Below are 26390 nucleotides of genomic sequence, written 5' to 3' on the forward strand. Positions count from 1 at the left end.
AATAATAAAGGTGTTATATTTTCATTTTCAAGCCCTGTCTCATGCATTCCAGGATACTCAATAGGGGTTCTGGGTCTTGCTTTGCCCCATTTGCTCAGGGTCCAATCCTGGCAGATCCTACTGGCTGGCCACAAGAACATGACAAATAAACGTGTGCTCAGTGAATAAATGACACTGTTCTGTCCTGGGACCCACTGTGAAGATCTGTGCTCACTGCAGGGCACGCCCAACCATCCGAATACCTGGAGCATCTGTCACATGCTGGCACTGTGTCAGGTCCTGTGAATAGGACAGTGAGCTGGACAACCGAGTATCTGCCCTCTGGGTGCTTACAGTGCTTTCTGGTGACAAAGACAGACACAGAACAAGTAATGCAAGTGAGCTGAGTGTTGCCTAGGATGCTATGGAAGCATAAGATAGGGGCCGACATCCCTTAGGAGGTGTAGTTAAGAATTTGTAGAAGTGATACTTAAGTCCCTCAAAATCTGAGGGTCTACCCTATCTCCTCCTCTCCTCTCAGGAAGGTGGCCATTGGGTTTTCTAATACAAAAGTTATCTGGTCTTGAGTTATATGCCTCCTGCTCCTGGCCACAGCTGACTGAACCAAAGACTGATCACCAGGGATAAGAACTTTATCTACTAGGAATGTTCCATATAGGATGGTCACTGACTGACTGCATTAGAGCCTTCAAGGGAGGTCTGAACACCCAACAGAGTGAAAGGAGAAGAAAAGGAGATAGTAGAAGAAGAGAAAAAGAACAGTAGAGTATAACAATAGCCACAAATCCTATGGTACTGGATTGGACCTGCAGGTATCAATGTGAGCTCACGATTTTTAATAATATACATAGAGATACAGTAATAAATTCAGATGTGCGTGTTAACACGAATACACCTATTTCCTAGCTCTGTGTGCGGAAAGGGCCTAGAAGGAATGACACTCCAGTACCAATGAATACACTGAGTGCCTGTTCTCGAGTGCAAGGGACCAGGAGCTATCTGGGAAAACAGCTGATGCCAGGGCTGGGACAGGAAAAATATGAGTGAGCTTGGAACATCTTGTGGCGCTAGAGAGTAAGGAAGGGATAAAAAAATGATGGGGGCAATGCCAAAACAATACAGAAGCCAACCTGAAAGCGGTCCCAATGGCCAAATCTGGGCCAGTATGAGCAACGAATAAACTACCATAGTATTATATTATAACCCACAGAATAAGACAAATATCCATTAGTTTATACTGATATAAATAAATTATTGAATAAATATATGGGAGAAAAGAGATAGCTCTTCCCTACAGAATACCAATTAATAAATACAGATGAGATAAGTAAACAGAAAGTCATCATTAGGCCAACACAGCATAAATACTTGTAAGCAAAAACCATCGAAGGATGCTAAAATTCGTAGCAAAAGTTTAAGGACAAATAAGACATTTACACAGCTTCAAAGTATCTCCCCACAAGATTCTTATTAATTTCAAAGGGGAAATCATTAATTTTACAGTGGAGAAACCTGACACATACCACCACAGTCACATGATCCAAGTTAATATCACCCCCCGCTAGAAGGCACCTTTAGAAGGGCACATCGTCATTCTGGGGTAGTTCTGCCAAAACTGCAGACCCTCAATCTAATCATGCGAAAACAGGAGACAAACCCAAACTGAGGAACTTCTATAAAATAACTGACCTGGACATTTCAAAAGTGTCAAGGTCATGAAAGGCAAAGAAAGGTGGAGGAACTGCCAAGGGCTGAAGGAGACAAAGGAAACATGACAAAACGTAACATGGGATCCTGGATTGGACCCTAGACCAGATAAAGGACATCAGTGGGAAAAATGGCAAAATCTGAATGTCTACAGATTAGTTAGTACTGTGTCAATGTTAATTTCCTGCTTTTAATAACTATACTATAGTTTGGTAAGATGTTAATATTAGGAGAAGTGAGGTGAAGGATATAGGAGAACTACTTTGCAACTTTTTGTAAGTCTATAAGGATTTCAAAACAAGTAGCAGTAGCAGTAGCAGTAGTAGTAGCAGTAGCAGTAGCAGTAGTAGTAGCGGTAGTACCAGTAGTAGCAGTAGCAGTGGTAGCAGTAGTAGCAGTAGCAGTAGTAGCAGTAGTAGTAGCAGTAGCAGTGGTAGCAGTAGTAGTGGTAGCAGTAGCAGTGGTAGCAGTAGTAGTGGTAGCAGTAGTAGCAGTAGCAGTAGTAGTAGCGTAGTAGTAGTAGCAGTAGCAGTAGTAGTAGCAGTAGTAATAGCAGTAGCAGTAGCAGGAGTAGTAGTAGTAGCAGTAGTAGTAGTGGCAGTAATAGCAGTAGCAGTAGCAGTAGTAGCAGTAGTAGTAGTAGCAGGAGTAGTAGTAGGAGTAGTCGCGGTAGTAATAGTAGTAGTAGTGGTAGTAGTAGCAGTAGCAGTGGTAGCAGTAGCAGTAGTAGCAGTAGCGGTAGTAATAGTAGTAGCAGTAGTAGTAGTAGCGGTAGTAGTAGCAGTAGCAGCAGTAGCAATAGTAGTAGTGGTAATAGTAGCAGTAGCGGTAGCAGTAGCGGTAGTAATAGTAGTAGCAGTAGTAGTAGTAGTGGTAGTAATAGCAGTAGCAGTGGTAGCAGTAGCAATAGTAGTAGCGGTAATAGTAGTAGCAGTAGCAGTGGTAGCAGTAGCAGTAGTAGTAGCGGTAGTAGTAGCAGTAGTAGCAGGAGTAGCAGTAGTAGTAGTAGCAGTAGCAGTGGTAGTAGTAGCAGTAGTAGTAGTGGTAGTAATAGTTGTAGCAGTAGTAGTAGTAGTGGTAGTAGTAGCAGTAGCAGTGGTAGCAGTAGCAGTAGTAGTAGCGGTAATAGTAGTAGCAGTAGCAGTGGTAGTGGTAGCAGTAGCAGTAGCAGCAGTAGCAGTAGCAGGAGTAGTAGCAGTAGCAGTAGTAGTAGTAGCAGTAGTAAAAAGAACAGCAGTTACTGAGGTAGGGAGCAGCAGACAGCTCCCTGAGGGCCTGGACGGTGACTGCTGGAGCATCTGCTGGAGCCCATGTCCTGACTTCTGACTGCCTCGTACCCGCCACATTGTTCTGGCATTCTGCCATCACCTAAGGGACTTTAATTCCTGCCTCTATTTTCTGCTTCCTGAAAGAGATGAGCTAACACCAAAAGGAGGGATCCAAAAAGGCCCTGCAGGGTGATGGGGTGTTCATCAACGGTGGCTACTATCGATGGTGCCCAAGGATGCACCAGGCCTCGCTGTGTCCTGCTAAGCCGGGGCTGAAACGGGGCTCATTTGTGGTATGCCCTTGGGGGATGGTGTGCAGACCCTCTGCTTTGTGACTAACAGGCAGACTGCCCGAGGGAGCGGTTTATTCCAGGCTAAGTCGGCTGGGACAGCAGTATAGACAGAGCTGACGCAGACTCCATGGCCACCTGGGCACAGCCTGATTTCATGCTCTCTCTCCCTACAGCTCCCCGATGTCTGTGTTCGTCTCCTGAAGGAGGCCCCATAGAGCTGAGCTTGCTTGGTCATTTGGTACTGTTGTCCAGTCCTGGAGCAGAGCAGGGTAGTGACCCACTCAGCCTTCCTCCTCGAGGTGCCTTATACTGGCTTAGTTCCAGAGCTGGAGAAACATGGTCTGGCCTGACACCAGAATGTGTGGTGAGGGGGAACAGCCACCATATGGCAGTGGACGGGGGAGGAGTTCTATGGGTCCCTTCTCCTTGGAATTCTAAGCTATGGGAAAGAGGTAGCTACAGTCTACACTGCACAACCTCTGTGCCTGGGCCTCTGCACTCTTTCTCCACAATCTGTGCAGACATTCTGGGGACTCAGTTGCATGAGGGCCAGCAGAGGGTGGCAGGGCACAGCCCGGTCCCCGTCTTTTCCCAGGCAGATCTGTTCTCAGCGGCCAAACTTCAGAGCTTCCTGGGACCATGATGAAGGTCCAGAGACTATAGACCATGGGGATCATGCTGAAGGATAGACATAAGGGACCTCCTTCTCTTCCCTGCCTTGAAGGGGATGGGGAGGCAGCCCCTCTCTTGGAGACCTGTTAGCAAGTTTTGGGCCCATAATAAAAGGTCCAGGGGAAGGCAAAATCCCTATTTTTGACTTTGAGGCTGAGGAGGGGCCTTCTGGGGGCTATGAGGAGGTAAACAGGCCTCAGGCTGGGTGGAGAGGAGGGAAAGGGCATGAGGGGAAGATAGGTCAGTTGCCATGCCACAGCCGAGGGGCCTTTATTAGATGTTGAGGGCATGGAGAGGTAGGTGGGTAGAAACTAGAGGTTGTGGCACACCTTCTCAGGGTGTAGTGGGGCCCGGATGTCCAGTTTGCGGGTCTTGCTGTCCTTGTCGATGATCTCCAGCCGCAGCTTGGGTGGACGCTTCTCAGCCTGGGGTGAGGGCAGTTCGGGGCTCTTGAACAGCTGTTTGTCTGAGTCCTCCACAGTGATGCGCAGAGTACAGCCCCCCGGCAGCAGGTCTTGTTCATAGGCGGCTGCCAACTGGTTCACGACACGGCGCTCGACCTGTAGGTGACAGGTGAAGAGCTCATCACTGCTGGGGCCGTGGCCTGGAGCCCAGGCTCTATCACTTACTGCCAGGGCAAGTCAGAAAGCTCTGAGCTTCAGCTTCCCCCTTGGCAAAGGGGGGCTAACCACACACAGCTTGCAGGACTACGCTAAAGACTCAATGACGTCAGTTTCTGAGGTTCCCAACTTAGCTCCTCACTCCTGGCAGGGGTTCATACTTGCTTATCCTCCAGGACCAGGGTTTTACTTGATCATCTTCTGGTTTGGGTTCTGAAGGGGCATCTGCTCTGGGTATGGACTATTCCAGGCTGGGAGCCCAGGGTGGGGCGGGGGCATGGGGGGAGGGAGGTGTGGAGGTGCCTTACTTCTCTCAGGCTCCAGTGCTCACCTCATGTTTGATGGAGCGGGCGCCATAGTGCACATTGTAACCGTCGACCAACACGTCTGCCACCTCGCGGTCCCAGAGCAGTGTGATGTTGTGCCTCTGCTTGGCCTGAGATAGGTCAAATACGAGCATGCCCACATGTGGCCCAGTGCTTTCCATCTCTCACCACTCTGACCTGAGGCCCAGGACTGTGAGTGACTGTGTGCCCCCAGGGCCAGTGTCCCACACCACTGTGCTCCATGCCTCTAGGGTGGTGGTGCTTCCAACCCAGTGTTCCCTGATTTCCAATGGGCAGATGACCCAACCCCACCCATGGGCAGTTCCTGCTCTTACTCTCTTGGCCCAGAAGTTCAGTTCCTTGTTGACAAGTTGGATGAGCTCTGAGTGGCAGAAGGGGAGGAAGTAGACAATCTCGTTGATTCTTCCCAGAAACTCATCTCTCCGGAAGTGAGCCTGCAGGGCCGGGTTAGGGGTGGGTGAGCTCTGTGACCCAGAAGGGGTAAAGGGAATTACTGGACCCCAGCGGGGAAGACTAAGGATGGCTAAGGGGATCTTCCCATTGGAGACTCCAGTAGGAAGGACAAAGACCTCTTACTTTCAGGATGGGGCGTATCACATTCTCCTTGAAGTTCTTTGAGATGGTTATCTTGTCATTAATCTGGACATCCCCTGTGGAAAAAGAATCATAAACTGCCTACTCCCCATACCTAGGGAGCTCTGGGAACTGTGCCTGCCTCTTGCCCCCATTCATGAAAAGAGCTCTGGCCCTGCCCCCGATGGTCTGTGTGATCCTGGTCATGGTCTCAGGCTCTTTAGGTCTCAGCCTGGTCTCTACTTGAATGAGAGGATTGGACTGGGCACTTCCTGAGTCCCGTCCAGTTCTATGTGCTACAAATATAAAGCCTGAGGTTCCTTAGTGTAGCAGTTGTGTGAAGGAGGGAAAGAGGGGGACAAGAGTCAGGACCAAGACTTGAGTTCTGACTTGGAAGAGGGGTTGGAAGGTTCGTTTCCAAATAGAAAGGTGACAGATGTGGCCTCCTGCCTGATGTCATCCTTGCCCCCAGGAGCTGTGCTGTGGTCTGGGTACTTGCCCAGGTGCCCAGACAGCTCAGGCCGTGTGCCATACCAAGGTTTTCGGCGATACGGGTACGGCTCATCTCCAAAGCCTCTTGCCTGAGCTGCAGCGCGTGCTGTGCAATCTCGTCACTGGCCACATTGGAGGTCATGATGAAGATGGCATCCTTGCAGTCGATGGTCTTCCCTTTTCCATCCGTCAGCCGGCCCTGGGAAAGAACCATGACTGCACAGTCAGGAAGTGCTAAGCCTGGACACCTCTTCCAGGAGGTCTCTCCAGAACCCCCAGCTGCTCACTCCTCCTGGTTCTCCCTGCCCTGGGCTGCAACTGTTCCACCAGCTGAGAGTGACTCCAGTCAAGACTGAAGCTCTGTTTATCATCCATCAGTGCCCCTGATTCATCTCTGGCACCCCGAAAGTCAGCCCGATTAAACATGCATCCATCCAACGCACTTTCTTGGAAGCCCAACTGGGCCAGGCTCTGTGTTGGGGCACTGGGGCCTCACTGAGCCTTTGACATGCTTCTTTTTTTTTTTTTTTAAACAAGATTCCTTGTTTTTTTGTTTTTTTAAGATTTTTAATTTATTTATTTGACAGAGAGAGACACAGCGAGAGAGGGAACACAAGCAGGGGGAGTGGAAGAGGGAGAAGCAGGCTTCCCACTGAGCAGGGAGACCGATGCGGGGCTCGATCCCAGGACCCTGGGATCATGACCTGAGCCAAAGGCAGACGCTTAACAATTGAGCCACCCAGGTGCCCCAACATGCTTCTTGTTTAAAAAAAAAATGACACTCAAGAAACCAGGAATGACAATTCAGTGAGTTAAGTGTTATAAAGGGAAGCCCAGGTCACTGTAGGAGTTCAGAGGAGGGTATTTTATATGGCCATTGTGAAGACTAATATGGTCATGTGGGTTAAAAATCCTTAGTCAGCCAAGCTGTGCAAATGTTCCGAACTGTTGTTATGACAGCAGACATGTAATATATATTTGTTGTATCAAAATGAATGAGATGAATTGAAACGGGTATAATCTCTGCAACTTAAAGCCATCCTTTTGCCTGACAGAGAGGGATAGAAAATAAGGCTCCTCCTTTAACCAATGTGGGAAGAGTCCTTGGAATCTTTAGCTCTTTCTAGAAGCGACACAGATGAAAGAAAGCATCTATACTGGAGACAGATGCACCGAGGAAAGAGAAAAGGAGCAACAGCAGGGAGAAGAGACAGAATGAGAGAAGAGAGAAGTATAGCTATCTGGGGCCACGCAGTTCAAGGGCGAGGAGCTCCCACCCACTCAGCAAACAACAAGGCTGTATCACTGTACAACAGTACTTTACAGTCATTTATGACAAAAGCAATGGTCAGGGCCTCGCTGAGCAGAACTGACGGAGTAACAACAGTGGACAACAACGGGGTACTTCTCCTTGCACCACAGGCACGCTGCTTCGTGTTCTCTGTGTCCTACTGCACTCCTCCCACCAAGCACAATTCCTGCCAGGCCAGAGGACATGGCTCTGAGGACACGTCACTGACCCCAACCTGTCTGCTCCTGCCTGCCCCAGCCTCAGCTGGTAGCTAGTCCTCCTCAAGCATTTCCCTTTCCCTGGTGGTATGGACCTGACTCAGGCTCAGCCCTTGCTTCTAAAGCCAAAGCAATGGCAGACCAGCCCTGGCCCCCAGAGGCAAAAGGAGAAGGGATGTGCATTAACTTAGTACCTACTCCATGCTGGGCATGGTACCTGGTGCTTTTTAGCCTTGCTTTATACTGGCCCTTGGCACAGGCTTCTTAGATTTGTTTAATTTGAGAGAGAGCACGTGAGCAGGGGGAGGGGCAGAGGGAGAGAAATCCTCAAGCAGACTCCCTGCTGAGCACGGAGCCCAACACAGGGCTCAAAAGGGGCTCAATCTCAAGACCCTGAGATCATGACCTGAGCTGAAATCAAGAGTCAGATGCTTAACCGACTGAGCCACCCAGGCGTTCCTCAGGCCTCTTAGAAAGTGTCAGTTCCAAGGGGATCAATTCGAAGGGGCCTTGAGGCCAGGTCCTGATTACGGTCCCTGCCTTGGGGTGGGGAAAAGGGAAGGCAAGGGTGCAAGTGGATGTTCTTGAGCTTTTGCCATTGGCTTCCCTGATTATGAGTAACACATCAACAGAATCTACTGAGGGCAATTCTGGTTCTGGGGACCTGGTCTCTGCGTGTGTGTGTGAGAGAGAGAGAGGGAGAGAGAGAGAGATGTGTCCAAATGTATGCATATGACACTCCTCGCAGAGCTCATTCCCAAGGACGGAGTACACACGCTGCTATACTGGCCAGAAGAACAACCAGCGGCAATTCCATTCCAGGATCAAAGCCCTGCTTTTTTTAACTGGGCCTGGGGATGGGTCCCAGGTGGGTGAGGGGAGCAGACACGGTGTACGACTGACCCAAGGGGTGACTTTCACAGGGTTCATGTCTCCTCCTCCTCAGAGTCCTTGGCAGTAAGGACTGCCAAAGAGTCCTCCCCAGAGAGGGAGCTGTCACTGTGCCACCCCTCAGCAATGACAGGGTGGGTGTGACTGCTACCCCAGGGTTGTAGGGGCTGCTTTCCCACTGCTTCTGTCCTTGGAGGGAGGCACAGGGGCAGGCTCGGCAGGGGCCAGTGTCCTCCTGAGACTTCTGCCCTGCGCGGCCGGCTCTGGGGCCACCTGGGGTTTTACTGAGAGCATTAGGGCTTGGGAGAACTGAGCTGGGTGGGAATGGGGGGGGCTTCCTTCATGCCCCGAGACTGGATCAGGTGCCCTTACAACTTATCCTAGTGCAGCACGTACCACAGTGGGCTGAAGTGCTTTTTGCTGCTGGCCTCCCCGACTCATTCATGAACACTGAGGCAGAGACTGTGTATTGTGTGTCCCCTCTGCCCCACACCGAACCACAATCCCTCTTTGACTTTCCTGATAGGTCACAAGGCTCTGTGTTAGCCCTCTCTTCTTCTCTGCATACTATACACCCCCTAGTTGAGAGATCTCATCCTTTCCTGTGGCTTCTCTTACCCTATCTGTGCTGACACATTCCTCAATTTCTGCGTCCAGTCCAGATCTGTCCTGCGCTCTAGACTTCTCCAACTGATGGCCAGCCTCTTAGACACCTCCACCTGGTCGTCCTTCAGGCATCTCATTTTCAGCAATTTCAAACCTCGGCTCCTCTTCTTCCTCACCAATCAGCTGCTTGTACTCCTGGGCTCCCTTCCTCAGCTGAAGGCAGCAGCGGCCGTCCAGTCACCCAGGCCAGAAATCCTGCAGCTGGCCACCCTCGGCCTCTCCGTCTCCCCTCACATTCAATCCCTGAGTCCTGCACAGTTGGCCTTCTGGGAGTTCTGGCCAGCCAAGGCCTTGCTTTTGAGGAGGCGTCCCCACATCTAGCCTGGATACTTCAACAACCTCCTTGCTGCTCCCCTTCTTCTTTCCAGTCCATTCTCTCATGGTTGTCTATAGGATCTTTATAAAGTGAGAATCTGGCCATGTTTCTCTCTTGCTTAAAGTCTTTCAAGGCTCCTTATGATCTAACTAGTAAACCCACACTCCTTCGCCTGGGATCATAATTGGTCCCTGCCGACCGTACCCACTCACCTCTACTGTTCTGTTCTCACTTCCCTTTTGCAGTTGCGTGGTGCTGAGCAGCTAGAGTTCCCTGGACAGACCAGGATGCCTCATGCCCCTGTGCTTCTGCACATAGGTGTCTGCTGCCAGCCCTTCTCCACTCTGTTCACCTAGAACCTCCTCAGTTATCCTTGGAAGGTATGCTGAATTACTGTTGAATTAAGTTACTCAACAAAGCATTTCCCTTGACTCTGTGTGCTCTGGGAGTGGTTGGAGTGAGTAAGACAAGGTCCCTGTCCACAAGAAGCCCATAAGCATAAATCTAAGTACTCTCGGATGGCAGCTTTGGTCAATGGAACCAAGGGCACAGACTTCAGAAATGGCAGTAGGCTGGCAGAGGCTGTCGGAAGGTAGTCAGTGGAGTGACAGCAGCAGGGGAGGGGTAGACAGGGCTTATATGGAGGTGCTAACAACTTGGAGGCGGCGCTTGTTGTAGCTCAGTCAGCAGCTGCCTTCCCTCTTTCTGGGCCAAGAAGGGCATCAGAGGTACCTCTGCAGAGATGTCAGAAGTGGCTGTGTCCACAAACCCTGAGCTGGGCCCTCCCTTCCTGTGAAGGCTTCCCTGCAGATCTACTTCTCTCTTCTGGCCCTAGCTGCATGGTAGTTATTATTGAAGCTGCAGGCTCTGCACTGAACTGCCTGGGCTCCCATCCTGGACTCCCTCTTGCCAGCTGCATGCCCATAAGCCAATCACTTCTCTCACTTTACTTCAGTTTCCTCCTCTTACACAGAGGCAGTAACAATAACCACCTTCACAGGGATGGTGGGAGGATTCGATGAATTGATACAAGTAAATGTTTTAGAACAGTACCTGCCTCATAAAGTCAAAAATATCAACTATTATCATGTTTCCTTTCCATCCATCTACTAGGCAGGGAGCTCCCAGAGACCAGGACTGGGTCTGGTCCATAGCTGTGTACCTGAATCCCATCAAGAGACTGGAACGAGGTGGGAGGTCTCAGAGCACAGGTATGGGTAACTGAATATGTGACCTTTGAAGGACAGGCCTTCATTCCTCAGCGGCTGGTCTGGGGACAGGGAAGAGCTGGGGAGCTAGGAAGACAGCAATAAAACTGGGGCAGGGACAAGGATGCTGGGCCAGGTGGGGAAGATGATGGGCAGCTGTGGGTATATCTGGATCTGGGTCTTCCTAGCTTGGTACCTGGTGTGCTATTTGGTCCAGGAGAAGTCCCTTCCTGCACTTCATTGAGTACACTTGCGACATGGGACGCAAAACCCCTTCCTGTTGTCCCAGGGCTGTAGGGGGCTAAATGGAAAGGTAGGCTGGACTCCATCTGGACACATGTTGGCTAATATAGCTCCTGTATGGGAGCAGGAGAAGCCTCCTGCCCAGTTCTGTAAGGCCCCTAAAGGAGGTCAACCCCTCCTACGATCATAAGTCTCTCTCCTCTGCGCGAGGTAAGGAGTGGCAGAGAGAGGGAGAACTGGGACTCTGGAATCAAATGTATCTGTGGCCCAAACGTGGTTCCTCTGCACAGTAGCTCCATGCCATGGGCAAGACATTTATAACCTCTCTGAACCTGTTTCTTCTTCTGTAAAAAATGAGAGTTTCTACTCTGCCTGCTATTGTGATGGTTGGCAATGGCGTCTTTAGCCTAGTACACAGAATGCGCTGAAAAAGAAAGGAGTTTTTTTCATTTAGAGCTCACCCCACCAGTAGGAGACTGTCTAGTTTGTGACGAGCCTGGAGCTCCTTGAAAGAAAAGGGCTCCATGAGCCAGAAAGGTTCTTGGAGCTTATCTTGGATCCAGCCTCCTTGTTTGTCACATGAGGCCCCTGATGCCTAGAGATGGAGCAGAGTTGAAACTAAAAATTCAGGTCTGTCCTGGCACCTCTGCTCCGTGTCTCTCTAGAAGGCAGCCTGGGCAGCCACAAAATTTCAACTCTTGGGTAGTGCTGGTTTGTCCTCAAGTGCTCAGCCTGGGCCCTGGTCCAGAAAGGGGGCAAAGCCACATCTGCTAGGTGACCGAATGTACACATGTGGAAGTGGCAAGTGAAGGAGGGATCAGACAGGCCTCTGGGCCCTTGATTCTTATTGTTCTTAGCTCACCATACTCCCAGATGTCCCCTACTCCATCCTAGCCCAAAGTGACTTTCACCTCATCAAACAGCTGCAGCATGATGGTGAGCACATCTGGATGGGCCTTGTCCACCTCGTCGAAGAGCACCACAGCATTGGGACACTGCTTCAGCTTCTTGGTCAGCTGGCCACCCTCCTCGTGGCCAATGTAGCCTGGTGGGGACCCGATAAACTTGGCCACCTGGAGGAAGGAAGGAAATATACTGGGAAGGCCGTTCTATACTTTTAGTTTCTGATATGGGCATGCACAGGGAAATGGCTTCATTCATTAGCAGTGCCTATCTCAACAAGGACAGTCGGACTTTTTTCTGGGGTGGTAGGAATCCTGCCGCGATGGAAGAGCCTACAGATCTTCTCTAGGTTTCTTTTTCAGAGCAAGTCCTATGCAAAACAGATCAGTGACCCTCTTGCACACATATGCCCCCAAATGATGAATCCCAAGGCTGCTGGAATTATCTCAGGTCCAAAAGACAAGTCACAACAAAATACCCAGGCAGAGTCTTGTTGACTTACAGGCCCTCCAAACCACACTTCAGCGAGGACTCTCACTTACCTCATGCCGCTCTTGGAACTCAGACATGTCCAGCCTGATGAAGCCCTGTGTGAAAACAAGCAGGAATCCATTTGGAGGCAGGAAGGTATAGAGGGAAGGGTTAAGGAGGAGAGCATTTCAAATATCCCTTAGGCTTTCAGACCACACCAATGCAAGATCTTCTATCCCATTCTCATATATTTTTTTGTCTCCTGGCCTCCTTTTCTGTCCACTCATCTCCCGCATGATACCCTCATTCCCTACCTTAATAAACCCAAGTCATGTCCCTGCTCTTCTAAATCTGGCTCAGAATGTCTCTTTTTTCAGGCTTCTACTGGTCTGATTACCACGTCAGGATGGTGAGGGCATCCTGTGTGTGCTGGAGCCACAGCAGCGAACAAGTCTTGGTCTCCATCCTTGAGGAGAACCCCTCAAATGGGGCAGGTAGACATGGACAGATTCAGTTACAGTCAGTGTGGACCATGATGAGAAGGAAGGGTGCAACAAATACCCAGCCAGCTCCATGGTGCCCTCAGCTTTGCAGGTCTTTGTGGGTACATGCCTCTTTGTTTTAGATCACGTTTCTTTTGTGCTAAGAAATCTTTTATTTATTTATTTAAAAAATTTTTTTAAAAGATTTTATTTATTTATTTGACAGAGAGAGACATAGCGAGAGAGGGAACACAAGCAGGGGGAGTGGGAGAGGGAGAAGCAGGCTTCCCACGGAGCAGGGAGCCCGATGTGGGGCTCGATCCCAGGACCCTGGGATCATGACCTGAGCCGAAGGCAGACGCTTAACGACTGAGCCACCCAGGCGCCCCTCTTTTGTGCTAAGAAATCTTTTAATTTATTTACATTTCCTCATTTCACTTAAAAGCTATCCATAAGGCAGCTTGTAGCCCATCTCTCTCCACCACTGGGTCTAGGAGCGATCTGCTGGGAACTGGTCCTTTGGGGTGAGGTGCAACCATGATTAGCCCCAGGGAAAGGGTATGTGTGCGTATATGTAGTAAGGGGGTTGCAAGTTCACTCTTTTTCATGACAAATTTAGGGATTTATATTCCCAGGTGCCCTGTCCCTCCACCCAGACCAGGGTTCCCCAGGCTCCTTTCCCACTGGCACACATTTCCACCTCAGACAGTGCACTCACTGAATGCACTTCTTCTGAGAGCTGGGGATGACAGGGCGCCAAGACCCTAGAGAGAGGTAGCTATCTCTGTCTGAAATTCCAGCCACGTTCTAGCACGGCTGCTGGTCAGAAATGTAGTTTTTCTGTGTCACTCTGTACCCGAGGTACAGGGCAGCAGAAGAGCTCTGGCAGGGACCTGGCTTCCAGTCCCAGTTCGGCCACTGTCTGTGTGGCGTTGGGCATGCTGCCTCCCCTTTTGGAGCTGCAGTTCCTTCTTATGAAGTATAGGCCCTTGTTTCCTCTCCCTGCCTCCCCAGGGTCCTGAGAACACCTAATCCAAGAGGTAGGTAAGGGCTTGGAGCAGTATTAAGGCCAGGTGGAGGTTATCGCTGCGATCAGAGAACATGGGGCATCAGCCAGCAAGCATTTTCAGAAGGTCCTAGGCAGCTCAACCAAGACAAACACAGGCTTGAGGAAGAACGGGAGCATGAACATGAGGAAGCTGGGCATGCTTTCCAGAGGGAGCAATGCCCTGCAAGCCCCAAGATGGGTACCTAATGATAATAGCTGACAGTCCCTAGATGCTTATTAAGTGCCTGGCAATGTTCTAAACAAGCTATACAGAGCTCAGAACATGTACAAGTCTATGAGGTAAGTATTATTATCATTTCTACCTTCCAGATGAGAAAACTGAGTCACAGATTAAAGTAACTTGCCCAAGGTCCCTCAGGTTTTACAATTTAGCTCCAAGTCTGTGCTCTTAGCCACTAAACTCTACTGCCTCATATTTCCTGCTGTCAATCAGCTCTTGGCAGTCTTCACCTGTAAGTTCTGAGCTTTGTGCCCCGATGTCAAGTGTCCCAGGACACCAGAAGTATAGACTCTAATGATCACTTATGTCAAGTGATGTGGGTTCTCATCCTAGTTCTACTGATTTGCTGAGTAACTTTGAACAAGTTCTAGGGCTTGATTTTCTTGGCTGGAATACTTTTGGTTTCATATGATCTTAACTTAGGGTTATCTAGAAGTGAGGCAACAATTATGATAGTAATATCCAACATGTACTGATTGCTTACTATGTGTGAACGGTGTTTAGCAGTTTATATGATCTCCTTTAACCTTCATAATAATCCAATGAGATAGGCACCATAATTGAACCCATTTTACAGATGAGAAAACAGATGTGAACAGAGATCCCAGCCAACTCCAGAGTAGTTTAGAGTTGGGGTTTGAACCCAGGCAGGGGGACTCAGACCCTTGCTTCCAATCCCTCTGTCACAGTGCCATGCTAACTGCCGTCTTCAGGGTGCTACCACCCTACCTCAGGAGAAGATCACAGAGCCCCATTAAGGTTCTTTTTCAAGGATTATTAACCCTAATAATGGAAGTTAACAAAACTGCTCAAATTTGGGAGAAAGAGCAGAGGCTAATGAGAGAAAAAAAAATAAGCCAAAGATCTGATAAAGAAATTATACAAATGTGCAAATGAGACCTTGTGAGGCAGCCAGGTCCAGAGGCATTAGTGACCTTTTACAAATGAAGCAACTAAGGATCTGAGAGCCAGAACTTAAATCCAAGCCACCGAGTCCCTGGCCAGTGTCACTGAGTGTGTCAGTGAGCCAGCGCTACTGCACAGTTCCTCTCCAGCTCCTGTGACACGGCACTTTCTGTACATCGTTCCTTGGGTCCTGCTAGCGTCGGGTACAGTCCAGGTCTCTCGGGTTTTGAAGGCAGGTCTCACACTTGCCTGTTACATGGCCAGAAAATGTCTGTGCTAAACACAGACTCTGCACGGAGTTGGTACAAGAAAGAGTTTTATAGAGGCACCACCTGGGATTTAAAAATTAAATACACAGATGGTTGTACTGGGTTTCTCATGCTTCACATCTCCCTATTTGACACGGGAACAAATTGACAAGTTTACATTTAGCCTCCTACCGCAGCTAGGAACGATGGCATTGAAAGGAGAGTTGAGAGACTGGATTCTGATTTTACTTCTTCCCCTCACAAGTGACCCTGGACGGGCCCGCCCCTACACGCTATAAGGTCTCAGTCTTCTCATCTGAGAAGCGGATCTAATTCAGCATCTATGCTATCTCCTTCATGGGGTCAAACAAGACGGTTGATGGGGTGGTACCATGGAAAGTACGACATGATGAATAAACAGGAGATCAGGGCTCAGGCGCTGACTTAAGTCTGCCACAGCCTGAGCTCACTGTGACTCAGTATCTTGCTCCATGCTCATGACAACTTTAGACACAGGGCTGGACAGCTGCATTTTGAGGTGAGAGAGCTGACACTTGGAGGAGTCAAGCAACCTGCCTAAGGCCAGGAGAAAGTAGAACTGGAGCCTGTGCTGAGGAATGGCTGGCTCCAGGGCCTTGACCGCCAGCCCACCTCCTCCGAGGGGTGATGGTGTATTGCAGGATGCCATCCCCATGCTTTCAGGAGCCCCTGCACTGGTGTCAGTCGGACCCTTGTTCAGATGTGCCGACTGAAAATGACCTGCATCATCAGTCTCTTAGCAAGCCCCGTCTCCTTTCTACACCAGCAAGTCAGCTGATGCTTTCCTTCTTCTTCCACTGTGTATGAAGACGTATTAAGACAGCTTGGATAAGGAGATTATAATTTGTAATTAAATATTAACCTTTCTGACAGTATTAAAATTAAACCACTCAGAATTCTTCATCCCTAATCAGGTGGTTCCTGCCCGTAACTGTATCTTCCCTAATAGTCTTGCTAGTTTATGGCTCTTTCCAGAGTGCTAATTGTTTCAATCGCTGCCAACCTGATGAATTGTCTTAAAAATGCTATTTCAGTTGCAGCATATTAGCATGCCATGTGCTGCTTCTTGCCTACTGCCTGTCAAGTGGGTCTGCTCTGGGCTTGGCTGGGGCAGAGCACAGCTACTGGCAGAGCCAGGGAGGCTTCGGAGCCTTTAGCCAGTTATTAGGCAGAAGGGGGCCGGGGATGTGGCTCAGGAGGACACAGCCTGAGTGACCTATGTTGTTTCTGTGGCTGCCAGGCCCTCAGGGAGGGGGAAAAGGGGCAGTGAGGCCAGAAGCAGGATGGAAGGTGGCTACGACTCTGCTGCTGGGGCAGTTCTGGCTGACAGAGGCCTGAGTAATTCCTCACTGCCTCAGCTGCGGAGGCCTTCCACAGAAATTAGCCAAGGGCATCTGGGGTCACGGGCAACCTCAGGTGGTGGGCAGGGATACCTTAGCCTCCACAAGGGAAGGCTGGTGGAATAATGTTTGGCTTTAGTTGAAATGTTTCTGCAATCTTCGAAGATGGCTCTGACATTTCACTCTGTAGGAAAACGCTTCCAGTCACCCCAGAAAGTCAAATTAAGTAGGCCTTGAGAGCCTGAGCCTGAAAAAATATGGGATAGGGACAGGTCTCTCTTGTGGTGAGTCCAAAGGCTCCGAAGTCAGGGGGAAAAGGGGACTGTGCCCACTCCACAGCTTAGGGCCTAAGAAATCATGTTTAAAAGCTCATATACAGGGGCGCCTGGGTGGCTCAGTCGTTAAGTGTCTGCCTTCGGCTCAGGTCATGATCCCAGGGTCCTGGGATCGAGCCCCGCATCAGGCTCCCTGCTCAGTGGGGAGTCTGCTTCTCCCTCTCCCACTCCCCCTGCTTGTGTTCCCTCTCTTGCTGTGTCTCTCTCTGTCAAATAAATAAAATCTTAAAAATAAATAAATAAATAAAAGCTCATATACAGGGGCGCCTGGGTGGCTCAGTCAGTTAAGCAGCTGCCTTTGGCTCAGGTCATGATCCCAGAGGCCTGGGATCGAGTCCTGCATTGGGCTCCCTGCTCCGCGGGGAGCCTGCTTCTCCCTCTGCCTGCTGCTCCCCCTGCTTGCACTCTCTGTCAAATAAAGAAAATCTTAAAAAAAAAAATAAAAGCTCATATACAATGGAGAGAAGCAATATGGCATCTTGTCATTCCTACTTGTTTTCTTCTACAGGCCCCAAGACTCTCTCTGGCATGGCCTTGACGTACTAGATAGTAATAATATGTTTCTAAAGCTGTTTCCCTTTCTAGCCTGAGTTCCTCAGGGCAGGGGAGTGTCCTAAATGTTGAGTTATCAGGATCTAGTACAATACCTGGCCAGAGTAGATGCCTGAAAATGCATGGATGAATCTCACTGGGTTCTCCCAAATGGCCCAGCAGTCAGGCAGGGCAAGGATTATTTTTCCTATTTCATAGATGAATAAACTGAGGTACAAGGAAGTTGGATAACTTGCCCAAATTCCTGGAACAATTGGTGGCCAAGCTGAGGCCAGACTGAGGCCTGCTTTCTGGACCAGGGTCCACCTTTTTGATTCACTATTGCCACATTCAGGGAGCCTAGAATTTTGGGGGGCTAGCAGTAGTGGCGAGGTCTCCATGGCCTGCACATCAGGCCTACATCCCAGCCCTTACCTTTTTGGCATCTTTGTGCATATATTTGGCTGTCTGCTTGGCCAGCTCTGTCTTTCCTAATAAGAAGGAAAGGAGAGGTGTTGGGTTAGAACCAAATGATTGTCTTCTGGAATGAAAGAATATTAGAAATGCATGGACACTGGAAATAATATATTTTATGGATGGGCTCAGGGAGGGTCGGTGACTCTCCCAGTCATTGGAGGGACAATTAAAGGTGGAGCTGGAACCAGAATCAAAGTCTGCATTGCATCTTGATTTTTCTGTGGATGGAGACTGAGACTTTTTTCTAATGGCAGCATCCTAAGAGTGGGAGGTGGACTCTTATAATCCAGAGCCAACTTGTCCTTTGAAGCCCAGTGCAAACCTTGCCTCTGACAGGAGCACCGTGACTTCCTGGTCACTGCACTGAATCTCTTTAGACACTCATGGTCTTGCCATCCAGCCAGGCCTTGGAGCCATAGGCTGAACAGAGGCTGGGAGGGGATTAAGAACACCTCTCCTCGGCCTCATAGCCTTTCTTTGTAACATAAAGAAGGAATGACAATACCAAAGCGGTGGCTCTGAAGGGCCATTTGGTATGATGGCCAAACCTTTGGAAGTCACTCTCTAGCAGAGGAAATCAAGTTCTACAGTATCATGGTGAGATGGAGGTAACCTACTTCTGGGGGAGTGGTAGGTCCATAAAGATGCTAAGAGGGAAAGAAGAGACAACAAATGCATGAAACTCCCCATCAGGACAATGGTGGGAGGAGGTGGTGCAGGTGGGGGTTCTGTGAGGGTGGAGAGTAAGGGGGTGAGAATGCCTCAGATAATCCAGCCAAACCGACTAGAAAAGTCCCCAATGCATTTGACTGAAACCAATTTTGCGAGGCACTCCACACTGTGCTGGCCATATGAGGGGCTTTCTTTAGCTTCCTAGAAGGTTATGCCCCAAGCTGCACTAAATAAGGTTGGTGTGCTGGGCAGTGGAGGTGGTTCAACTATTTCAAAGGACAGCTATGGGGATGCAGAGTAGCCGGACCAGGGCTAACAGACCCCAAAGGGCCTGGTCGTCCAGGTGACGTAGGCCCTGCACCACAGCTTCCAGAGAGAGGGGCATAATTCCAGCTGTTCCTAATGTGACAGATAATCCTCTTGCTAGCTCTGTAATTTGGAGGCGGTTGTTTTCAGAGCTGGAGTTGTATAGAAGTGGATTGTGTGACCCTGGCCCATAGCAGCTAGGGTTCCCCCAGCTCTCCTCCCCCGCTTGCCAATCTGTTCCCAGTTACCTATTCCAGATGATCCCAAAAAGAGGAAGACCAGAGGGTGTTCTTCGTCGTACCAGCCATTCTCCTTCCTCCGGATCGCTAGGGCCAAACACACAAGATTGGGGGGGGCCGTGAACAGGGAGGGAGGCAGATAAATCAATGACACAAAAGGCAGGATAATTATCACTAAGTATACAATATGTTTTACTGCTCTGCGCCCACTCAAAGTCCTCACTACCATTAGTGCTGCCTAATCTGATTAGCTGGCAAGGCCCCTAGAGACACCTAATCAGGTTAGCATGGATTTGGAAAGCTGCCCAGAGCAGATTTCGGATAAAGTTTTCCAGGATGAGCACTCAGCGTTGCCAGGGAAACTGAAAGGCGGGTGGATGGTGAATGGAGGGGTAGGGGGCTGGTGAAGGAGAATTCAAGAGGAACTTTAGCTCTCAGATGGCTGGTTCCCCATCTACTCACCACTGGTGGGAGACTGAGCCTGCCTCCTATGCAAACAGAAGAGACAGAAGCCCATGGCAGGCCCTAAGGGATCTGGGGTGTGAGCTCTGGACTCTCCCATTTGGGGAAACCAAGATCTAGTCCACTGTCTGGAAGTATAGCCAAATGTACTTTCTGGAATCCAGTCAAGGGTAGTGTGGAGCTCAGGGCACAGACGGGTGAGCCACTCGGTTAGCACTGCCACTAACCATGGCCTCCAGTGGGGAGCAGTGCTGGGGGAGTGGGACAGATCTGTACTAGGTTCCCTGGGAGTTCAGCTCTGCTCGAGTGAGACCTGACCGCTCCTCTTCAGGAGGAAGTATATATATAATCAATGGCTGTGCATTCAAGGTGAGGAAATTAAGTGCCTAACTACGGAGCGGGAGAATCAGGCTCAGAGGCGTCACTCAAGCAGAAGAGCAGGGGGAGGAATGAGGCAGAACCATTAGAAGAACAACCATTTATTGAACATGCTATTTGCTGGGCACAACTGGAAAAACTGTCAACATTTTTTATTACTCAAGACCCACACAAACATCATGAAAGGGAAATTATTATTCTCACTTCTATTATACTAAACAGGAAACTGAGGCAAAAGATAAAGAGACTTGCCCAAGTCATACAACTAGATTACTAGTTGACTGGTAGAGATGGTAGAGTCTCTTCTCTCTCTAAACATTTCTTTTTTTTGCTCATATACGGCTGCTTTAAAAAAGTGAGTATCAATTTGGGTTGCATTAATGGGAACATGGCAGTCAGAAGCAGGAAGGGACAGAGCACTGTGTTATGTCAGGGTTGGTCTGCATGTATGGTCTGGTTCTCAGAGTGTCAGGCGGAGATAAACAAAGGGATATATGTCAGAAGACAAGGCCTAAAAAACAAGTCAACTGAGAAAGAGTTGATGGTCTTGGGGAAGTACTGGCCAGTACTGAGGTACAAGGATCCTAAACGCTATACTGTGTGCTACAATCTGTATGGCTGGGTTCCAGAGAAGTAGCTGCGGAGGTCAGGGACGGCTTTCTGGAAGAAGTGGGACTGATGAGGGATCGTGGAGGCTGGGAAGGATCTGGAGGGAAAAAAGGTGGCCAGCATGACACAGGTGGAGAGACAAGAATGAACATGAGTAGTTGTGGGTGGAGTAAGATTATGGTCTCAAATACCTGCCTTAGGACTTCAGGTCCGTGTTGTGGCCTTTCTCACCTCAAACTCAAACGCTGCTACCTAAAGATCTTTCTAGTTCTGGCCTCAGCAGGAACAGATGGAAGTGCAACCTCTTGGGAGACACCCCCTGAGAAAACACTCAAGTCCAGCCTCTCCCTTGGGCAAGGTCCCAGATCATCTCTAAACTAGCTGACCCAGCCCTATGGAAGGCTTGGCTCTCAGAGGAACCCACCAGCCTCACAGGTACCTGAAGGCTGCGGATGATGAGGGGGTAGTCCAAGCCTGGCTGAGATGGGAGTCCCCAGTGCCCCGAGAGAAACAAGAACCCATGGGTGGGGTTTTTGGGGAGGCAGAGATATAAATGGCAAAGGCTAGACTTCTGTGGACACTATAGGTAGATGTGTGTTGGGGCAGGGGTGAGAGAGGGATTATCTGAAAGGAATCACATTCTTCCAAAAGTTGGGTGAACTGAGAAGGTAGGCTGGAAAGAAGCTGAGCATGAACTGGGTTCAGGCTTCATGGGGTATCTGGGAGAGGCAGAAGTGCCCAGGCATCACTCAGACAGGTGGCCTGGGGGAAGTGGGGTTCCCCAGGTGTCAGGTACCTGAGGTTCTGATCTTGATTTCTCTTTCAGTAAAGCTTCCCAGCTACTGAGAGCTGCACACTGCTGGGCTATGCAGTTCAAAAACGCCATGGAGAAGGTGGAATTGGATTATGCCTGGGGCCATCTTTCCCCCTTCTTTTCTAATAATGCACCTGGGAGAGAGCTCTTTATAATGCCAGGCAGACTCCACTGCACAGCTGTCCCTGGCCAATTCTGCCAGACCTGGGGCATGAGTCTGGGGTGGGTTTGATCTGGCCCCCTGTGAAACAGGCGAAATGCCAACCATTAAACAATTACAACTCTGGATATTTCTAATAATATCTGAAGAGAAAAACGACCAAGCAGATGGAGTCCGACAGAATGAAAAATGGAAGCAGCTAGGAAAGACTGAGGAAGGCAGGCCCCCAGGGTGTGTGGCTGCCAGGGTGGCTGATGACCACGGCTGGGAGCCTTGAGGGTTCTGTCAGGCTGGGGCAGAGACACTGATGGGCCACTGGAGACGTGGCCATAGGTACTGATGTCTCACTGTGGACCAGCAAATGCAGCAACTTACTCCGCTAGACTTTTCAGTCTATTAAAAACTTCCATAGACATAACTTCATTTGAGCCTCATTATGAATCTACAAAGCTGGCAGGGCAGGGAATTTGATTCCCTTCTTCTTCTTTTTTTTTTTAAGTTTATTTAGTTTTTAGTAATCTCTACACCCAATGTGGGGCTCGAACTCACAACCCTGAGATCAAGAGTTGCATGCTCTTCTGATTCAGCCAGCCAGGCGTCCTTGGTTCCCTTCTTACAGATGAGGAAATATGTGCGGAGAAGTTAGGTAACCTGCTCAAGGTTACACAGGTAAACAAATGAAGGCCCTGGGCTTTACCCTCAGCTCTGGCTAACTCGCGAGCCTGAACTTGTGCTTCAGGAGTTTAAAGAAAGGAGTCAGCCCTCCCCGGCCACAGCACCTCCTCATACCCTAGCCTCACCCAGAAAACTTGTCTTTCTGTAGCTTCCAGTCTAGCTCATTCAGCCTTTGATACATGGCCTCAGGAGCCCCTGTCCTCTGTCTCCTGACTACTCTCTGGGCTCGAGATGGTGTCAGGGTCCCCTGAGCAGGCAGCTCAGCCCCCTCCTTGGCCGGCCCCATCTCTGCTAGCTCCCCAGGCCCAGCTGCCTCTCCACAGGCTGGGCCCCCACCAGTGCCTCCTTGCTGTGTTCCTCCCCTTAGCAGAACGCCTTCTCCCGGCTGCACCCACCACTACCGGACCATCTTCAAACTCACATGCAGCAACCTTTTTGATGATCCAACCCCACCTCTACTCCATTAACTCCCAGGGTCTGTATTCTCTGGTCCACTTCACCTACAGGGTGGTATGGTAGACAGGGTAGGAGTTATAGGATCTAGTTTGGAGTCCTGGCTCTGCCACTTTCTAGCTAACTGGCTTTGAATAAAACACTCCTGTAGAGCCTTGGTTTCTTCAGCTATAAAACAGGAATGCTCAGACACATGCTACGCCAGCCCCACACGTAGATGAAATGAGCCCAGGGTTATGAAGGCACTCTGTACGAGCCCGATCATCAGAAAAGTGCCAGCCACAGTAGTCACAGTAGCAGTGGCAGCTGTAGTGGTATGGGACACATACCTCTTTCATCCTCGTGCTAGTCCTGAGCAGTATTACCTCCATTTTACAGAAGAGAAGACGGGGGCTCAGTGAGGGGCAGTACAAGGCGTTTCATCCACCTGCGCCTTTGGTGTCCTGGAGGAGGGTGTGCTCAGGCTGGGTAATCTGTGAGAGCAGGTGCTAGGAGCTTCATTTCCTGAGGGACCCTTGGGACTAGCCCAGAGGTGGTATAATGCTTGCTGACTAAATGAATTAATTGTTGGTCTTTCTGGAATCACGAGGAGGAAAAAACAGATACTTCAATTTCCATTCTACAGAGAAGAAGAGTGAGGCCTGGACCCGAGTCTCAATGCTCCTAGCAGTCATTATTACCCGTGGGTGAAGAAGGCTTCCTCTCTCTTCTTAACCCCTCTCCAGGGAGCCTTCTCCATCTGTGCAGCAAACAAGCTCTGAGCCAGGTGCTGGGCTAAAGAAAGGTCTGTGCCATTTAGGTGAGCGCTGCTGTGTGGGATGGGAGTCCTGGGAGAAGTGAGGGAAGATCCATTCGTGCCCGACTGACACCTGCCAGGATGATGAGGGGCCACTGCCAGGCAGTACGGGTGTGATGGACATTCCAGACAGAAAGACCCATCGTGTGCAAAACCAAAGCGAGAGGAGACCGCTGCCTCCTCCTCCCATCCCAGGCCTTTGCCTCCGTCCAGCTCCAGGTTCTGAGGCCATCTGAGGGCTGACTCCTCCTTCCTGGTAAGTTCTAGTGATCTGGTGTGGGAGGGTTTTTTTAGCCTAACATGTTTGGAACACGTTTGTCCCATGCTTGTGGCATCTCTTAGGGGAACCAGTCCTTCAGAGGAACTCTTGTGGTTGAGTCACCTGAACATCTTTAGCAATCTCCTGTCTACAGCTTGTAGGTTCGGAGAGCACAGCAAGTGCTCAAGAAGTGCTTGCTGTCAGAATGGGTACTGACTAGAGCCCCAGGTCGGGAGGATGAGAGAACAGTTCTCTTCTTAGTCTCTAAGGATTAGTGTTTCTGAAGGCAAACTATTGCTACTGAGTGGTTACATATAAACAATGTAAATAGCTTTTGCTGAACACCCTCCACCCCAGGTGTGTGTGCAAGCATGTGTGTGCTGGGGCAGGAATCACTGGAAGGAAGAGCACCACCCTTCCAGAAGGAGGCTGGGATGAGAATCTGTGTCGCAGAGAGGCTGAATGTCAAGAGGGGCTCAAGCTTCATTCACTCGAGTTTAGCACACACACCTGTGTGCCCAACCCTGGGGAAATGCTGAACGAGAGGTAGTTCCTGACCTTTGGAGAGAGACATTCAAAGAGATGTCCTGTGGTAAGTGCAGTGATGAAAGGTGTCCATGGGAAGCCCCAAGAACGGGCCCTGTGTCCTGGCGGGGGACTAAGAAGGCTTTCTGGAGAAGGCCTGGGTCTTGAGTATCTCGGCAGGCCAGGGAAAGGGCAGGATGGTGTGGACAACGAGAACATCTGAAGTGGTATGGGTGGAGGTGGGACTGCAAGCAGTTTTCTAAATTAATCACCGCCATGCCATGACTCAGGGATGGCCTGGATGTATATCTTAGCTCAGAAACAGGACTCTGAGGGGGGTCCAGAAAGGTGCAGGGCTTGGGCAATTATGGTTTTGGACTGTCAAAAAGGGAAGTAAAGCACGAAATAGCCCACTGTGTGTCACGTGGCTGATGCTGAGATTCTGAATTCAGGCCAGACCCCAGCACGGAAGATGAGTTGTGATGGCTGAGCTTTCCTGAGGCAATTCATGGGCTTCAGAGTCAAGTGGGAACAGGTATAATGGGTGTTGGTGATAAGCCCCTGGTTAGAGGGAGCTGCAGGGAAGCTTCCAGGTGTGCAGGCTAACCCAGAGCGGGACTGGGGAATGGCCTGTCCACCCGAGGGGTCAAAGGTCAAGTAGTGTGAGTGTTGTTACTATTTCAATACACTCATGTTCCTAGTATGCTTGTGAGCTACTAGAGGGCAGGCTTACAGCTTCTCTCCTTTCCTCAGAGCACAGAGATGGACAGGGGCCCAACCAAATTACTTTAACAAACTGCACTACACATCTACTTCACGAAGAGTGCTGTGCCAGGAACTGGAAAAACAAAAATGATTCAGTCATGGTCTCTGCTCTCAGGAGTCTACAGTCTATTGCTCCTGAACTGAGTTAGGCTAAGTAAAAACCAGCCAGAGTGTGGGAGATGGGGTCAGGAAAGGGCCAGAAGAAAAGTTATTCCAAGCAGAGAGGGCAGCAGGGCAACGCCCACAAATGCAAGCAGATCAACACAGCACGTCCAGGGAAGCAGAAGCAGCCCGGTGTGCGTGTCGGCCGGGGGGGTGGGGCGCAGCATCACGGGTGGGCCTTGTACCCTGGGCTATGGCAGCAAGAGCCACCCAAAGATTTTAGACAGGGGAGTTTTCACATTTTACAAAGCTTACTCAGCTGGGGAGGAGAAATGATTACAGGGGAACGAAAGGAGGCAGGGAGACCAGGGAGGAGGCCACTACATGGTTCAAATGGGAAATCCTGAGGTCCTGTGCAAGGGCTGTGGTATTAGGAAAGGAGGGGACAGGCCAAGTTTGAGACCCATTTAAGAGGCAGAATGCTAGAACCTGATAATGTGATGGGCTGTTAGGGGTGAAGGAGAGGGAGGAGCCAAGGAATTGTCTAAGTTTTTATTTAAGAGACCAGGTGAATGGTGGTGCCTTTACTGAGGTAGGAGCACAGGAGGTGGGTAAGTAGGAAGAAGGGGGTGGAGTCTAGCCCTGAATGTGCTGAATAGACAGCTGGTTGCTCTTCTGAGGAGAATGGTGGGACGTAGAGGCTCTGAGCTCCCAGGAGGTCAGCCCAATGGGCTAGGCATCCTCCCCGTCCCATGACTAAGAGTAGCTCTGGATTCTGGAAGGAGATCCTCACTTTCAGTGCCAATGCTCTGGCTTGTGGTATGTATGCTGGCCTTGCTTTGGCTCCAGTGACCCTAGAAGACCAGAGAGGCCATGGGGCATAAGCTAAGGGGTTGGTGCTTTATCTCCTCCATTTGTAAGGCGGTAACTGTGCGCCAGCCTTGCTAGAAGCCCTGCAGCTGGGGATCACACTGATAAATTCACTGTATTACTTTGCACAAATCAATATCCCAGCACTTACCAGGGGTTGATGTGACCGAAATTGGTTTCAGCCAATTCGTGTGGGTAATAAATGGCCATTTATCAAATCAATTCATTCTGCGGCACTTCTCTGGCTGCCCATCCTCATGGTACCCCTGGGGTGCCAGGCTCCACCCAGCCAGTCCCTAGCATATATCTGATGCTAGCCTAGAGAATCCAGAGAGGCCTGGCCTACCCCTCTCGATCCGCCTCTCTCTCCCGCACCTGCTTCAGTCTGGAGACTTTGAGGCACTGGCTGCTGCTTGCCTACCACAAATTCTGACCCGGAAAGTAACTCATGCTTCACCTGGGTTGGTAGGTGAACATTA

General features: G+C 50.0%; 1 protein-coding gene across 2 annotated transcripts in view; it reads right to left on the reverse strand.

The window, feature by feature from the left end:
- Positions 1 to 2854: 2854 nt before the first annotated feature.
- CLPB (caseinolytic mitochondrial matrix peptidase chaperone subunit B) overlaps positions 2855 to 26390 on the reverse strand; it is a 141030-nt gene continuing 117494 nt past the window's right edge. For both annotated transcript variants that reach the window (XM_032426995.1, XM_032426994.1), the window contains 9 exons: positions 19053 to 19130; positions 17785 to 17840; positions 12251 to 12295; positions 11717 to 11878; positions 6015 to 6171; positions 5484 to 5557; positions 5222 to 5341; positions 4892 to 4996; positions 2855 to 4500 (listed from right to left, as the gene is read on the reverse strand). In XM_032426995.1, the coding sequence (XP_032282886.1) occupies positions 4252 to 4500; positions 4892 to 4996; positions 5222 to 5341; positions 5484 to 5557; positions 6015 to 6171; positions 11717 to 11878; positions 12251 to 12295; positions 17785 to 17840; positions 19053 to 19130 (1046 nt within the window). In that variant the 3' untranslated portion in view covers positions 2855 to 4251. The remainder of the gene's footprint in view (positions 4501 to 4891; positions 4997 to 5221; positions 5342 to 5483; positions 5558 to 6014; positions 6172 to 11716; positions 11879 to 12250; positions 12296 to 17784; positions 17841 to 19052; positions 19131 to 26390) is intronic.

The sequence above is a fragment of the Phoca vitulina genome, unplaced genomic scaffold (genome assembly GCF_004348235.1).
Source record: "Phoca vitulina isolate PV1807 unplaced genomic scaffold, GSC_HSeal_1.0 scaffold36, whole genome shotgun sequence".
In the NCBI taxonomy this organism is placed as follows: domain Eukaryota; kingdom Metazoa; phylum Chordata; class Mammalia; order Carnivora; family Phocidae; genus Phoca; species Phoca vitulina.